We start from the raw sequence: 15,863 nt of genomic DNA on the forward strand, positions 1-15,863 counted from the left end.
TTGGGCGCCACATTAAGCGTTTTAATTGATGCAGCGTATCCGCTACCCCACGCCGCGACGGCATATTGCAGATAGGGGTACGCAAAAGAGTAGTAGATAATACGGAGAAACTGTTGTCCAAAGTAGTCACGCAGCTTGACTACGTAGTCGTACAAACGTTGATACATATTTTTTTTAAATACCTTAGCAAAAGGGGATAGCAATGAAATTGGTCTGTAGTTAGTGCATTCAACTCGTGAGCATGATTTATGAATTGGTATTACTTCCGCAATTTTAAGTTCAGTGGGGTATTCTCCATGTTGTATAGGCCAGTGCTCTTCAACCGGGTATACTGTATACCCAAGTGTATACCACATTAAAACTAGGGTATACGACTGAAGAAAGGTATACGAAGGGAATACAGCTGAGGTCAGTGTTACTAAACATCGCTATTTTTATGAAATGCAGGAAGACATAGCATGCTGGTGACCTATGTGAGACTGACCTGCTTGCTGTAAATATTATTACGTCAGGTTGGGATTGTTGCGTCAATAATGTGAATTATGAAGCAAATAAGCACATCCCTGGAGTCTGTTAAGGTTGAACAATGTACTTTCTGAAATTTTAGTTTTAAAGGCCCTGGAGTAAAGGATTGCGAATACAAAAAATTGAGAACAAGTCAACACCACACCACATGTCCACATCGCTGAAAGAATGCAGCAACAAGCCAGCCATTAAATCAACTACTTAGGTTTACACACTTTTGTATGCTAAATTTCCTAGACGTAGCACAGGGGGTGCACAACCTTTCCGCTGTGACGGCCGCATCGTAAATCCTTATTAATAGTGCCTGATGGCCAATTTAATTTCTAGCTTGTTACGTAGAACAGTCTAGGGATCAGACTTTACTGTTTATAACGTCACCATCTAAATTGTGACGCTAACGATGCCTGTTTTCGCATTGTTTACCCATAGTATGCTTATAAAAAGTCTCAAACATGCGGCTTCTTGGCTTCTGGGCCAAATATTTCAGTTTACATGTTCACGGCCACAGGTTGTCTACTCCTGGCCTTTTGTATGACAATAATTCACGCGACCAGGCAAGTAGCCTACCTATTGGTAGACTGTTACTTTCTATGCACAATTATAAATTGCTATGTGTAGGGTATACAAAGTTGCTTAAAAATTGTAAAAGGTATACAACGGGAAAAAAGGTTGAAGAGCACTGGTATAGGCTACACCAGTTGAAAGTCTCCGAGAGCATAGGTGAAATAATGCTTTTAACCATTTTGATGTATTTAATAGGAATTTCATAACTGGGCACAGATTTTTGACTATCAAGAGTGGATATATACATTTCCACCTCATCAGGGGTAGTGCCATAGAAGAAGAAGGATGATGGCTTTATGATGGAGGAACTATCAGGTGGTGGCATAACTGGCTGTGGAATGGATGATGCCATATTTGCTCCTATTTTGGCAAAGAACTGATTGAAATTGCTAGCAATTGAAACTGGGTCTTTAGTGCATTGTGATATTCCATCTAGTTTGAGTTCTACAGGAGCTTTGAGTAAAGTTTGTTTTCGTGACAACAAACTATTAATAATTTTCCACATTCCACCAATATCATTTCTGTGATTTGTTAGTTCTTTTTCAATGTATTTATGTTTAGCTTCTCGCAAAATGTGGTTTAACTTATTACGATACTGTTTATATTGATTATGTTTACTTGTACTTGAAAACCCTGATCTACATAAAGCATGATACATTTTATTTTTTACTTTGATTTATAAATACTTTTGCTTATCCAAGGTTTCTTGGCCAATTTTCTTCTTCTACTCACTGTGGTCAGTGGTGCATGGTGTTGCAGTATTTTGTTAAATACATGGTTAAATGAAGAAAATTGATGTAATATAGTTTCAGATAACAGTGGTATTTTCATAACAGCATCTTTTATATCAGAAATAAAATCTTCACTAAAAAACTGGGTCTCATTTCTTCTCAGGAATTTTTCTGTTTTATCACAGCAAGTTAAATGCAATAACACAAAAGTTGGCAGGTGGTCAGAAATGTCTGCAGTCAGTATTCCTGATTTGCAGGTAATATTTACATTGTTGGTGTAAAAATGGTCAATAAGAGTTTGGCTGTGGTTTGTTAAACGTGTGGGTTGACATATTAAGGGTGATAGACCATAAATTTGCATAGAATCTAAAAAAATTTGAATGCTTTTAACTTCCTTGTATTGCATGAGATCTATGTTAAAGTCACCACACATATATACAGGATGGTTGGTATCACTGAGTTTATGCAATACTGATGATAGTGCATCCTGGAACACTTCAAATGAATGTTTGGGATGTCTGTATATTACTCACAATATTACATTTTTTTGTTTCAGTTTAAATTGCAACCAAAGACTTTCAGTATCTGGAGCAGTAAATTTAATATCAGATCTTATGCTATATAAAATGTGTGATTTTATATATACTCCTACTCCTCCTGCACTATGTGAAGTATCGATATGATGGAAATTATATCCCATTAAATCAGTAGCAGTGATTATGCCATTCAGGCTTATTCTAGTCTCAGATATCATAACAATATCAGGGGATCTGATAAGCAGGTTTGTTTTTTCTCAAACTTTGAATGTTTGTGTGCAATATATACATACCTTTGTTGCTAAGTTTCTTTAGGGCATGGTTCAAGGATGCACAATCATAGTAACCTGAATGGGTGTGATCAATGCAGGCTGGTAAACAGGGTGAAAATGGTGATTTTACTGGTGAAATAGCATTTACTAGCTCTGAGTTACTGACATTGCTGAATGGTAAATAGGACAAAAGGCATCGGGTACAAAAGTAAGGGGTGTTATTGTGAAGATTACTTGCACATTTGTTGCAATTCATGTGGAAGAAAAGTGGTAAAAGTTTGTGGGTTTAAATACTACAAGTATTAACAAATCTTATGCCTCACCAAGTCTTTGTCACTGTGGATGGGAATGATGTTGCTGTTGTCATCCTTCTTCAGAAAAGTCTCTCCGTTCAGTCCAGATGTGATCTCAGCCTCGTTGTTTACCAGCTAAGTCTGCACCTTATCATATTGTTCCTGCAAGAAAGTTTGGCTCTTGCGGATCTCCCTGAGCTCATTGATTAGTTCTTTTAGGGTTGAGTCGGTGGAGATTTTACTCTCCCGAACCTCATCCCTCAGGGATTCTATCCTTTCAAGAACCACAGATTGGTCATCTTTCTTTTTCCTCAATTGAGACATTTTTCCAATAATCCTCAAGTTTTCACGAAATTTCACAGCAAATCAGATTTTGTATATTTAAATAATGTTACCTAAGCAACCTTATTCAAATAGAATCTTTTCAGGCACATAATCAATCTCAATTCTTATCAAGTGTTAAAACAACAGCATTCCTGTGCCCGCCAAGTCGTCATGGTTGTACTGCCCTGTGCTATAGTTTGTGTCAAATAGGGTCTGTCGAAAAACATTAAGGTGTGACACGCTACACAGAATATACTATAAAATATATGCTAAGTTAACGAATGTATTCTTTAGCAAGAACTTTCTGCAACGTGCAGTGAGGTTTAGGTAGTAAACGAACGTGTTGTCAAACAGCACACCTGACGTGTTGTCTACGCCTGCAGTTTCACGACACACCTGGTAGGTTGTTTGAACACGCGTGTTGTCTAGAGTTACACAGCACAATACGCCAAACACAGTGTTGTTTTCATTGCATAGTGCAAAACGGAACAGTGCATAATAAATAGGAAAGAAAAGTTTGAACAAACAAAAAGAAACGAACACTGAATATAAAAAACATTTGCCACACAGTGAATTTTTGCACATTAGTTTTAAGTATTTGAAAAAAAAAATTAATTAAAATTTAAAGCTAATCTACCATAAAAGGTTTCAACCCGAAGTACCTTTTGCCTGCCATCTTCATTGAGAACAATGTATGGATACTTAGGCATGTTTCTAGGTTGGTCCTTTCAAGAAAATAGCCAATATTACAACATGTTTAAACAAACATACAAATTGTAATAACTTTTTTGCTGTAAGTATCACAAAATTTTAGGGTGGGGGGAGGGGGCGTGAGCCAAAAGGTAAATAACCAAATTTATTTAACTTTGGACTCACCTCCCCCTACAATTTTGCAACTGTAGTGTATTGTTTGCGAGCATTGTTCACGTTTTCAAAAAAGGAACGAATATTATGATGCGATACCTTATGGCGTAACACAAACTTTAAATAATGACATACAAGGCAAAGTTTTTGGTTTGTTAGTTTAGAACAAGGTTCACCAAATTGGATTAAATACGTGAAGCATGGTCCAAAGCGTTTATCACCGGGTCTTTGTTATCAATCACTTTGGCCCTTTTCTGCTGACTCATTTACTCATGAAGAGAATGAAAATGTCAGCCCTTGCGTCACCAGTGCGGATTGTTACCGTTTCTTCTTTCACGTATATGTAAGATTTACGCACCTTTATTAGCATGGTAGAGCTACTAACACCGTAACGCAAATGACAACGAAAAGTTAATAGGTTATATCTCCAAAAATACTGACGGTTAGGTCTATTAGGGTCGGTGTAAGGCAGGGGTTCCAAACCTTTTTTCGATCTCGTACCACTTCGACGCTTTGTACTGCCACGCGTACCACTTCTTGCAGAACAACTTATTTAATCGAATCATATTTTATTATAAATAATAATAATATTGGCCTCCTAAAATAACACTAAAGCAAATTTAACAAATCACAAGTTCGGGAAATGTTTATTTCCAGGCTAAAATCACAAATTAATTTCGCTAAAAAGCATCTTCAGTGTCTAGAAAGCAATAAAAGGGATTAAAAATAGAAAAGGCATTGAAAATAGAAAAATCTAATGTTTCCTTTGCACACACAATCAACCCTCAACTGAAAGCCCAACAGACTAAACTGACTGGACACGCAACGAAAGAAAACGAACGAAAGATAAAAACGTAAAAGGCGATGGAAAAAACACGCGTCACTTACACCTCTGTAAAACCATTTTTTTGATGTTTATTTTCGCATTGATTTTGTTTAGCCATTTGTCTTCGGCTAAATCCAGATCAGCAGTACGTGGCTGTTCCACAAACACGACACAACAGCAACTTTCAATTGATGGCTTTTTCGCAAACTCGTTTGGATGTCGTTCTTTATAATGGTGTAAAAGCGCCGTCCCATCATCGCGCTGCGCTGTGTCAAACTTCGCCCAAATGGCGCGGTGACCCGACCACCGAGTTGCAAACCGATTCTTTGTCTGGCCTACATATTGTTCTTGGCATAAGTTGCAAGTGGCGACGTAAATGCCATAACTCCTACATGTCAGATGTTGCAAGATCTTAATAAATCTGCGCATCGGGGTTTGCAGAAATGCGGTATTTTTAACCATGTCGGTTTTGTGGTTTCCATGGTTGCCACATAGAGCACAATGCCCGCAGGGATAGCATCCTGATGAAGCGCGATGGTTTAGTTGCCCTAAAGCAAGTTTCCTAGGGCGTAAAAACACTTGTTGTAGGGAGGGTGGTCGTTTATATGTCACCATACAGTTGGGTTTAAGTGCCCTTTCTTTATCTGTGAGGTGCAGTAGCGCTGGAAATTCCGTGGCCCAAACGAGTTTCTTTGTTCTTTCCTTTACACACGTACTGTTCTGGGAATGCCTTCTGTATTCATAACGCTGATCTTTCCAAGCTTTTGCCTCTTCAACTACAGCAGCAGTCATTCTTTTGGAAAAACCCGAGCAGCTCGCCTTTAATTGCAACTTTTCCAGGCTGTTTGTGTAATCTGCATACAACATACAAATGTTTACAAACAATAGTGGCTGAGAATTGATGGTCGCTTTGATCATTATAAATCTGCCTTCGACGTCTCGGTATATATTCGATAAAGAATAGGAAAGATGTTTGTCAAATAGAATTGCGACCCTGCGACTATTTGTGTTGCCGTGTGCCCAAAATGCTTCACCGCCCCACTCCATTCCCCACAATTTTTCATGCTTCTCACAGCCATGTGTTTCTTGTAAGAATGATACATGACACTTTTTACGGTGCAAATATTTAAATATAGTTTTTCTTTTTACGGCTAGGTTTAAACGTCGGACATTGTGAGAATTAATTTTAAGAGCCATGAAACCTAAATAAGAGTGATAATTCATTTATGCACTTGTCCTATCAATCAATGAATCGTTTTTTTTTTACCCGCAAACGCAAATAATAAATTGAAAAGAAAAGTGATGGTCCTATATTAATGTCCCATTCATATTCTATACCACATTCGCACAAAAAGCGGCTGGCTGGGACTGATAAGACGAGAGGATTTCTGACCACGCTTGCAATTAACAATTTTGCATCTGCAATCTTTGTTAGAACATTCTTGGCACGTTGTAACTTTCGGCAATGAGTTAACGGTATTGCACAAACACGTTAATGAAAACTTTTGACACACAAAATACTCAAACAAATTAACTTCCACTTGGAAGTCTCTACAACAAGGCATCCATCTCATTTGATTGGTGCATGTTTTCGCGTTTTCTTGCACCAGGAAGAGTTCGTCAGTGCAGCTTTTAACTGCTACCAGAAACTTTTCAGAACAGCTCCAACATACAAACAAACGTATGGCAACATAAATCTTGTCGGTTTCGTAAAGTGTAATTTGCTTAGATTTATCTGACTGCTTTGAATAAAGTTCAGAACATTTTCGCGGCTTGTGCAAGTCACATCGTTTCTGTTACTTCGCATCTCAGCTATACCAATAATTTTTTCATTGGGTAATCCAAGTTCTTCAGGATTGCCTCATTACGTTTTCCTGTCTTGAAGCTGTGACGACTTGGTCTTTTAAATCCAACTGCTGTTTTATTTAGCGCCTCTGCGTAACTGGGTTTATCAGCCATTTTTTGCTCCGCATTACACGAACGCAACACGTGAACGTGCGATGCTTAAATCAACTCCGGTCAAAAGTCGACCTTTTGCGCAGCGTCACCTTGTGAAAAATGTGACCCATTACAACATTTTCAGTGGAATTCTATGAACATACTGGATTTTCCAACCTAAAATACTGAGTGGGGTGTGTGGTTCATTCAATGTAAATTTAATTTCCACCTTTTCAATTTACAGTGTGTCTCGATGGTTCCAAATGGATATTGGGACTTCCCTGTGCCAAGCGCATAATTCGTTCTGCTTTAATCTCGAAAGTCTTTGGTGCAGAGAAGATGTGCATGACAATCTCCTGCTTTTTGTCCTATTCGGAATTTTCTTAGTTTTTAATTTCGCTCCCTGACGACCGAAATTTGTAATGGCATTTTGGTAATCTTATCATTGCAAAAACGGAATCTTTGAAGCGCTTGGTCGTACAGTTTTACTTTCGACTCCAGCTCCCGAGGCCCGTTGACTAATAAAACTAATAAATAAACTTGCAAGCAGGTAGAACAGTGGAAAAGAAATAAACACATATTCCGATTTGATTCCTGTAAAACTAAAGTATGTGGTACATATCTCGACATACAATTTTCTCCTGTGAGGCAAGTAACAGGTTGTATACATCAATGATTTTGCTGACACTTTAAGAGAGAGCTGTTTTTGTCAACAAAATGTTTCTGCAATGAAAGACTTTCTTTAATTTTTTTGATATGGAATGCTTCTGTTGATTTTTTCAAGCTTTAAGCATTTCCTAAATGCTAAATGACATTTTCTAAATAATCAAGTAAAAGATTTTAAAAATATACATTTAATATCTAACGTCAGGAATCTGAGCGCCTGGTATTGCGCTGGCGTCACACCAATTTCTGGAAACGCGTGAATTTTATTTAAGCACGTCAACACGTTCACAACACGTTCACGACACGTACAAATCAACACGGTTTTCTGCGTAGAAAACATTCGCTCAAAATCGGAAACACAAATCAATTTTATGCCGGCGGAAATAAAGCTCACCAGAGTTTTGTACCAGGGTATCACAGATGTAAATATCTTGACATCAGGTAAGAATTTTATGACTCATATTAACACAGTTGACATAGTAACAAATAAAATTTTACAGATATTTCATGCTTTTGTATGCAAAGAGCCCAGCAGCTTATGACACCCTTAAAGATATATTGATATTGCCATCGCCAACCATACACTAAGAAAAAAGCGCAACAGTAGTGGACAAGTGTAGCCAGGAGTTCAACCAGGCTTGCAAAAATTGATTGAAAAAAATTGCTAATTAAACAAGTATTCCCCATGAACAAACAACAGTGCTTATTCTGGATGAAATGACTATACGAGGTTAAAACAGATTGTCTAAAAATTATGTTTAAATCTGAAAAAAAAACTGGCTAAAATTAAACTGTCACTTTTCTCAAATAGAGGACACTATTTACAATACAAACCTAAATAAGGTGATAGGGTATGCAGATTATGGAAACGGGGCAATAGGGAAAGTGGCCAGTCATGGTTTGGCTTTATTTTAACGAGGTACACGGTTGGTTAAGAAATTTAAAAAATCATCGCTAGAAGAATAAATCAAGATCCACTTGAGGGCTACTTTAAGGTTTAACGATACACCAACAGTCAGCATATTTGGTTATAATGCAAGAGCAACAATTACTTGTCTGAGGAAATCAGTGCAAATGTGAGAGCACATGATTTTTTTATTTGTTCTATCCTTGCATCATATTTTTCATGAAAGTAGTGGTTTATACACATGGTTTCATACAAACATACATACACGGTTATTTATACATATATATCATTTGTTTCGATACATACAGCAGGGTTTCTAGAATCTGGTCTTTTAGTTTCGGAAACTGTTTCATTAATTCAAGGACCACGTGCTGATACTACAGGTGTTGGGGATATCTTTTATGCAAAATAGAAATTGTAATTTGTGATCAGTATTTCCTGTCATCTTACAGTGTATGAACAGACATTGAATAAAATAATATCTGACAAATTTGTCTTCTAGCTCAGGGGTGTGCAACCTTTATTACAGGAGGGCCAGAAATGAAAAACTGGAAGAAACCGCGGGCCGCATGTTCGTTTAACATAGCCTAGGCTTTCTAGCAGTTGCAGGCACAAAACTAGTTTCTTTTCGTCATTGATCCGATGGCATTATTAGGGGTTATCTCTTTGCAAAAACATCAAGTTAAGACGCATAAATTACTGAAAAAAACTGCATCCAAATTTATTGTCACACCCACATTACACGAATTCAGTGAGAAATTTGCAGCTGGCTTCTTTTCCCGACGACTTTTTCCAAATTTGTTTTAATGGATGTGCTCGCAATTCGAAGTCCGTTTTCCAAGTGTTCGTCTGTCAAAGCCGATCGATAGGGGGATTTCATCACGCCCATTTTCGAGAAAAATTGTTCGCACAAATACGTTGAGCCGAAAAGGGCCATTTTTGAAGCCATAAATTTGTTTAAATGTGGAAAGTTATCCGGGTTGAGATGTTTTCGGTAAAAATCACCAAGATTCATTTCCAGGTACTTTGCTTTCAAATCAGTATTCTTTTGGAGATCAATCAGTTCAAGTTGGATATCAACTGGTGCTTTGTCAACGTCTGTGTTGAATGGCGAAGAGAGAATATATCGAACAGATGTTCATGAGATTTGAAGTCCTTAAAACGATTCAAGAATTCACAACAATTTTTCAAGTTGGTCTGCAAATTCAGTTTTTTTCTCGGGATGCATTCCACAGTTTCTTAAAGTTGGAAAGTGGAAAAGATTTCCTGTCAGTATGTGAGCTTTTCACAGTCGTAATTTGTTCATGAAACCTTTTATGTGACCATACATTTCATTTGCATACTGGCTTTTTCGCTGGAGTCTTTTATTAAGTTCATTTAGATGCGTTGTTATATCAACCAAGAAACCTAGATCGCATAACCAATTTTCGTCTTCCATTTCATCTATTGGGTGCCCTTTAAGTTTCAAAAAAATCGCGACTTCTTTCCGCAGTTCGTAAAATCGGCGCAACATGCAGCCCTTGCTTAACCAACGGACTTCAGAAAAGTACACTAGATCTTGATGTGTCGTGTTGAGGTCATCCAGAAATTTTTGAAACTGACGATGGTTGAGCCCGCGTGCTCGAATGAAATTTACTGCCTTAATTACCGGGCTCAAGACGTGTTTGAATTTTAAGGATTTTGCACACAGGTTTTGCTGGTGAATAATACAATGAAAAATTGCAATATCTTCATCGATTTTTCTCTCCCTCAAGGCAGACTTTAAGAGACCTACAAATCCAATGCCAGTTCCGGACATGGATCGAGCACCATCAGTTGCGATTCCCCATAACAGAAGCTCTTCGGTTTCGTTTAACTCTTTGTCCACTCCTTTTACAAATATGGCCAACTGTGCAGTATCCTTCTGGTCTGTACTTTCATCGATAGCAAAACTCCACTAAATAAAGTTCTTCACTTTATCCCTAAGAGTCTCACTGATATCAAACGCAAGATCATCGACACGCCTCGCTATCGTCCACCGTGACAGACTTATTTTCTCAAACTCGCTCTTCAGTTTAGGGCACATTTCTTTTGCTACATCGATAAGACACTGCTTCACAAAATTACCGTCGGAATATGGTTTCATGGTTTGAGTTATTCTCTGTGCAATCAAGTAACTGCATCGGATTGCTTTTTCGTTATCGCTATTTATTTTTTGAGTCCTCGAACGCTGGCTTTTTAATTCTTCCTGCATTTGCTTCGCTTTCATCTTTCAGTTTTGTCCTTCTAGCTTTCCATAAACACCTTCAGAATGCTTTGTCTCATAGTGTCGTTTAACGTTGTACTCTTTAGCAACATTAACAGTTTGATTGCAAATAAGACATAAAGGCCTTTTATCTGAATTTTCAATGAAGAAATACTCAAAGGTCCATCTCGTCTGAAACATGCGTTTCTCTTCCTCTACCTTTCTCTTTTTTGCATTCTGCAAATTTGCTACTGAGTTTGCCATTACAGACAAAAAAAATTTACAATGAGTCAGTGTACAAGATTCAGAAATGCTCACTGCTAAGCAATTGAATGCTTTGTGAATTGCTTTGTTCGCTTCCCACAAGCTATTCTGATAGAGCGTTGTTACGTCATAGGCGTAGATAACAAGTTGAATTCGCTTTCAAAATTGGCATTTCTCCGCGGGCCGCACAATTTTTCTTCGCGGGCCGCAGGTTGCACACCCCTGTTCTAGCTTGTCTGTCATTACAATCATGAATAGCCTGTCGCACCATAACAGGTACGACAGGCAGTTTTCAGTCAACAATCCAATCGGTGTTACTACATGTGGCCACTGGTTCATCTACAGGTTTGTTTTGGTCAAAGTTGTTGGATTAAAAAAATTATCTGCAATAAATATATGTATACTTGCTGCAACATCATCCTCAGAACTTAATGGAACAGTGCTGGCCACAGAACTGGAGGAACATACATCCTGAAACAAGCAAACCTGGTTAAGATTTACTACAAAAAAAGTGATTTACATTTATTCACCTGCAGGGAGAACAATCAGTTTGGTCTCATCTGGCAAGATTTCAGGCATGTCAATGTCCCCCAATCCCGAAAGTCTACTACATTCCATTGTTGCAAACGAAATACATCCACACCAAACGTGCTTTTACTTTTTGAAATATTTCACTTTTTCACATTTTAAAACTTGTTTCCTATCATTGCAGCTAATATGATATTGATTACTCATGTTCCTGTTTAACTCTTATCCAAAAAAAAATAGTTAAATAGGTCATTTGACACTATCAATAAGTATCATAGCAAAATCATACTGGTAATACAAATAACAATGTACGTACACAAATCAAATGCATGTAATAAAAAACAGTTAAAACTGATCTTCACATCCTGCAGCTCTATCTATGCATCAATTTGAAAAATAATCTGGGCTTATGGGATGTCAATAGATTGCATATGAGTGATACAAACATTTTTCTACATCCGTAATTTTAAAACAAAAACCAGCAGATATATGGCGGCTGTTGGTGAAATAAAATGCTTCCGTCAGAGCGAAAACGTTGTTTAAGTACATAAACTAGACTAAAAATCACATGCGGCCACTGATCTATAAAAAAGCCTGGATAGCGCATCCAAGCGGAAAAGTGAAGCCTACATGGAGGGTACGGCGGCCATATTGGAAGGATCACCTACGCTAGGCGGTGGTAGCCATCGGAACGTAATTTGTGACTAAATTCAGCGGTAGTGCTAAGTTTTTGTATCATTTATGTTGTGTTTAGGTTGTATTAAATGTACTGCCCTTAATATACGTATATTGCGCGGTTCTGTGGAGGTAAGTTGCTAGTGTTGTCGGATTTATATTATAGCTATTTTACCTTTTACGCAGGTATTTTGCAACAAAGATATTTTTTAAGCAATTGTTAATTAATAGTTTATCTAAAATGAGACAAGTTGACAAATTTGCAACATGCAATGAACAAATAACGTTTATTGAAAGTTTTGAATCTTTACTGATTTTTAAATAAAACTAGTTTGCTGTACTTTTTTCTGATCATGTCTCCGGTAATTTTTGCAGTTTTTTCTTTGGCAAGGTGGTGAAGTCGCACTTTTGTGTAACATTTTGATACTATTCTGATTAATCCAAATTTATGATTGTCCAAAACAGAGCAATCTAATGAATGGTCATCTAGCTCCTGGAACACTTTGGAATGAGGATCATCTGTGAGCACCGATAATGCAATTGCATCAGAAATACCTTTTCCTTTGGGTAATTTTCCACCTGTGGTGGCAAGCATACGTTGAAATCCTTTCTCTGTTTCCAGGCAAAGTGTAATTACACTAGGCGATGGTTTAAAGAGACCTCCTCTATCCTTTAAAGACAGAAAGCTATGGTGAGATGGTGAAGAGGGTGAACCAAGCGCTTTGTTGCAAATGAAACAAAGCGTTTGTTTTTGGGCCATCTTGCCTACATATCCTCCAATGTATGAAATCGCTGCTGTTTTATAGTCAGATAATGTTTGTATTGTTGGAATGTCTGCAAAGTCATGATCACTTTGGAGTGGATTTCGGTCTTGTAAGTCATACTTTCTGATTATTGCAGAATGTGAAATTGAAATTTCCTTATTTCTGATCTTGCATGTATCACTCATCATATTTAAAATATTGGTACAATCTTGATTTTGGCAATTGCCATTTTTCCCTGTGATGCTGCTTCTTAAAAGAAGGCGCTTGTATGCTGCTGTTAATAGCTGAGTCGTTGGGTTGTTGTTAAAGCCTCCAGCAGAACGTATTGCTCCGAAAAAAAAGCTCTAAATGGTCTTCGCTAAATTTGTACATCAACAAATACTTTAAAGGTGAGTCATTTTTGTTAACCAAATCTTCAAACAGGCCTTCAGTACTTTTAATGCATGTCAAAAATCCAATGAAACCAGTTTTTCTTCTTGATTTGTGCAATGGTGTGTTATTAGGCAATTTTAGACCAACAATATATTCAAAGCACTCTTTCAGGAATGGTTGCCATGATGCCTTTTTACCAACACGTAGGGGTGATTTAAAGCCACGGGCAAATGGATTCCGAGAGTTTAATACATCGAACAAATGATCAAACAATCTAATAAACTGAACTGTAGCTTCACTACCAGTAAATTCTTTTAACCTGAGTTGTGTAGCACAATACTCAATTGCATCTGCAACATTGGAGCTCCTTGCAATATTCACTTTCATTTTGTGTTGGTGCCATTTAATATGTTTTAATTTAAGTTTGTTGCCCAGCCGTAGACCTTCTCTGTCCTGCAACTTATGCAACTCAACAATATACTGCCATTTAATTTTTTGTCCTTTTAGGTCAACAAAAACATTCCAGTCAGCAATAGTATTACGAACAAGTTTCAGCATATGGCATACATCAAGCATGATGTAACATCAAGCTGGGATCAAGACAAGCACCAAGCTCCGAAAGCATAGAGAAGTGACATGATGGTCCATCACAAGTCAAAGACACTACTCTTGCTCCAGTGTCAGCAAGCCGTTGGATACAAATTTTAACAATGTTGGCGCGTTCAATGCCATTCAATCCATCAATGTAAAAATAGGCACATGGCATTTTCCATGAACTGTTAACACATACTGCCATTAAAACAAGTGCTTCCCGTGCCAAAGGTTGTGAATCATTATCTTCTACCCCATTACCTATGTCAACAAAGCCACAGAACTTCTCACCATCCCATGCAACATGCTTCTTAATAGCCATCTCATCCAACATCAAGGAACATACCACTTGTTTGCCACAATCTGCATAATTTTTGACTTTTTCTTGTATTGCATCAAATGAGGGTTTTGTAAACCCTGGCTCTGCAGGAATTTTCGAGTACCATTTTCTTATTTGTGCTTGATGAGGAAGGGCAAACTGAAATGTTTTACGGACAAACTCATAAGCCTTGGTGGAATAGAATTGCAATGTTAATGCAAATGCTCTCAGTGAGTCTGGATACTTGGACCCTTTACCTGACTTGGTTTTAACAATTCTACTCATTATATCCAGAGGTACACCTGCCAAAGCCTGCTGTAGCTTCTCTTCACATTTTAGTGTTATCAGCTGTTTATCTCTTAAGACACTGATTACTTGTGTAAGAGATGTCACCTTCTCTTTAAGTCGCCTTGTTTTTTTGGTTTGCAAGCTTAATTTTTCTGTTTAAACTGCAAATTCTGCTACCCATTTTTTTATTTATTTTTGTTGGCAAATCTGCTAAACAGTAGTTGTGGTCGTTCTTCGCTTCTGTGCTATTTTGTGCAGATGGTTTGTCAATTTCGGCCTCATTCTCTGCATGCCTTTTTAAAGGGGGCCTTCGTTCTTTTTGTGCCTAATTTTTTTTAATAGACAAATGTAAATATATTCTCATTCTATTGTGTGTTAAATGTAATTATTTTTCAATAAAATTCATTATTCAAAATAATACAATTATTTATCACCTGCTTTAAATGTTTTGGCAAATTCTTAAATCTAGTGGGAACAGCATCATCACTAAGAGTGGTAATTTGACCAGTACGGTTAATATATTTTTCCAAAAAGTGATCTGAGCAAACCAGAGAGTGTTTGCTTGGAATCCAGTTTTGCCGGCGAGTGTTATTAATCCAGACTTTTCGCCGGCCCGATTCTGATGGAAATCTAGGAGCAAATGTAAAGTAAACCTCCAATTAAAACGTTTGTAAAATAGTAATGAAAAAAACCTGTAGTATATCTTATTAGTTTGGCATCAACTTACCACTAGCACTACAATCAACTGACCACATAACCAAGTATTTGTATAGTTATTAATCCTGCCTGGAATCGAACCAGGGTCCTTTGCCGAACAGCAAATGTGATAAAGCCACTACACCACAGGATTTGACAAATGTATACATCACTTGGATAAATAGGTACTACTACACCACAATGTTTGGCTGAGGAGCGCCTGCTTGTCTTGTACAATTATAATAGTATGAGATGCGTAGTAACAATACAAACGTAATGTTCCCAGTCAAATACAACTAGAATCAGCTTGGCCTTAGTTGCTGCCTGCTGGCACTAACTCAACTGAACTGCCAAAATATATCCTACTTGTGAAAAGTACGGGGATATCTGCGCTTTGTGCAGCTCTCTTCGTCGTCACTGCCTTCGCTGTTACTTCTACTTCCACCTTTTTTAACTTTTCTTTTGCTGCAACCGAAAGCAGAACACTGCGAACCTGCTTTGCCCATTGTGCCAGACTACCAGGTGATCCTTCCAATATGGCGGCAAAAGCTACACACAGGCTTCAAAAATCCCCTCATCGTAACGCCTGGTTGCGCTATCCAGGCTTTTTTCCAGATCAGTGCATGCGGCCCTCGACATAATTGCCAAACTGCAATGTGGCTCCCAACCCCACGAGTTTGACAACCCAGGTCTACC

The 15,863-nt window shown here is 37.8% G+C and overlaps 1 protein-coding gene and 1 long non-coding RNA gene across 2 annotated transcripts; one reads left to right on the forward strand and one right to left on the reverse strand.

Annotated features, from left to right (window-relative positions):
• Positions 1–4,989: 4,989 nt before the first annotated feature.
• On the reverse strand, positions 4,990–5,751 carry LOC145218989 (uncharacterized). Its single transcript, XM_080086408.1, has one exon. It carries the CDS (start codon positions 5,725–5,727, stop codon positions 4,990–4,992), a length of 738 nt encoding a protein of 245 aa, XP_079942534.1. The 5' UTR covers positions 5,728–5,751.
• Positions 5,752–8,970: 3,219 nt separating this feature from the next.
• LOC145219046 (uncharacterized) lies at positions 8,971–11,591 on the forward strand. The gene is made up of 2 exons (XR_013857824.1): positions 8,971–11,279; positions 11,360–11,591. It is a non-coding gene; the product is annotated as an uncharacterized LOC145219046 (long non-coding RNA).
• The last annotated feature ends 4,272 nt before the right edge of the window (positions 11,592–15,863 follow it).

The sequence above is a fragment of the Phallusia mammillata genome, chromosome 3 (genome assembly GCF_965637545.1).
Source record: "Phallusia mammillata chromosome 3, kaPhaMamm4.hap1.1, whole genome shotgun sequence".
Taxonomy (NCBI): domain Eukaryota; kingdom Metazoa; phylum Chordata; class Ascidiacea; order Phlebobranchia; family Ascidiidae; genus Phallusia; species Phallusia mammillata.

What these genes read in the sequence shown, in the direction of transcription:
- LOC145218989 (XM_080086408.1), bottom strand. Translation starts at nt 5,727, where the DNA reads ATGACTGCTGCTGTAGTTGAAGAGGCAAAAGCTTGGAAAGATCAGCGT.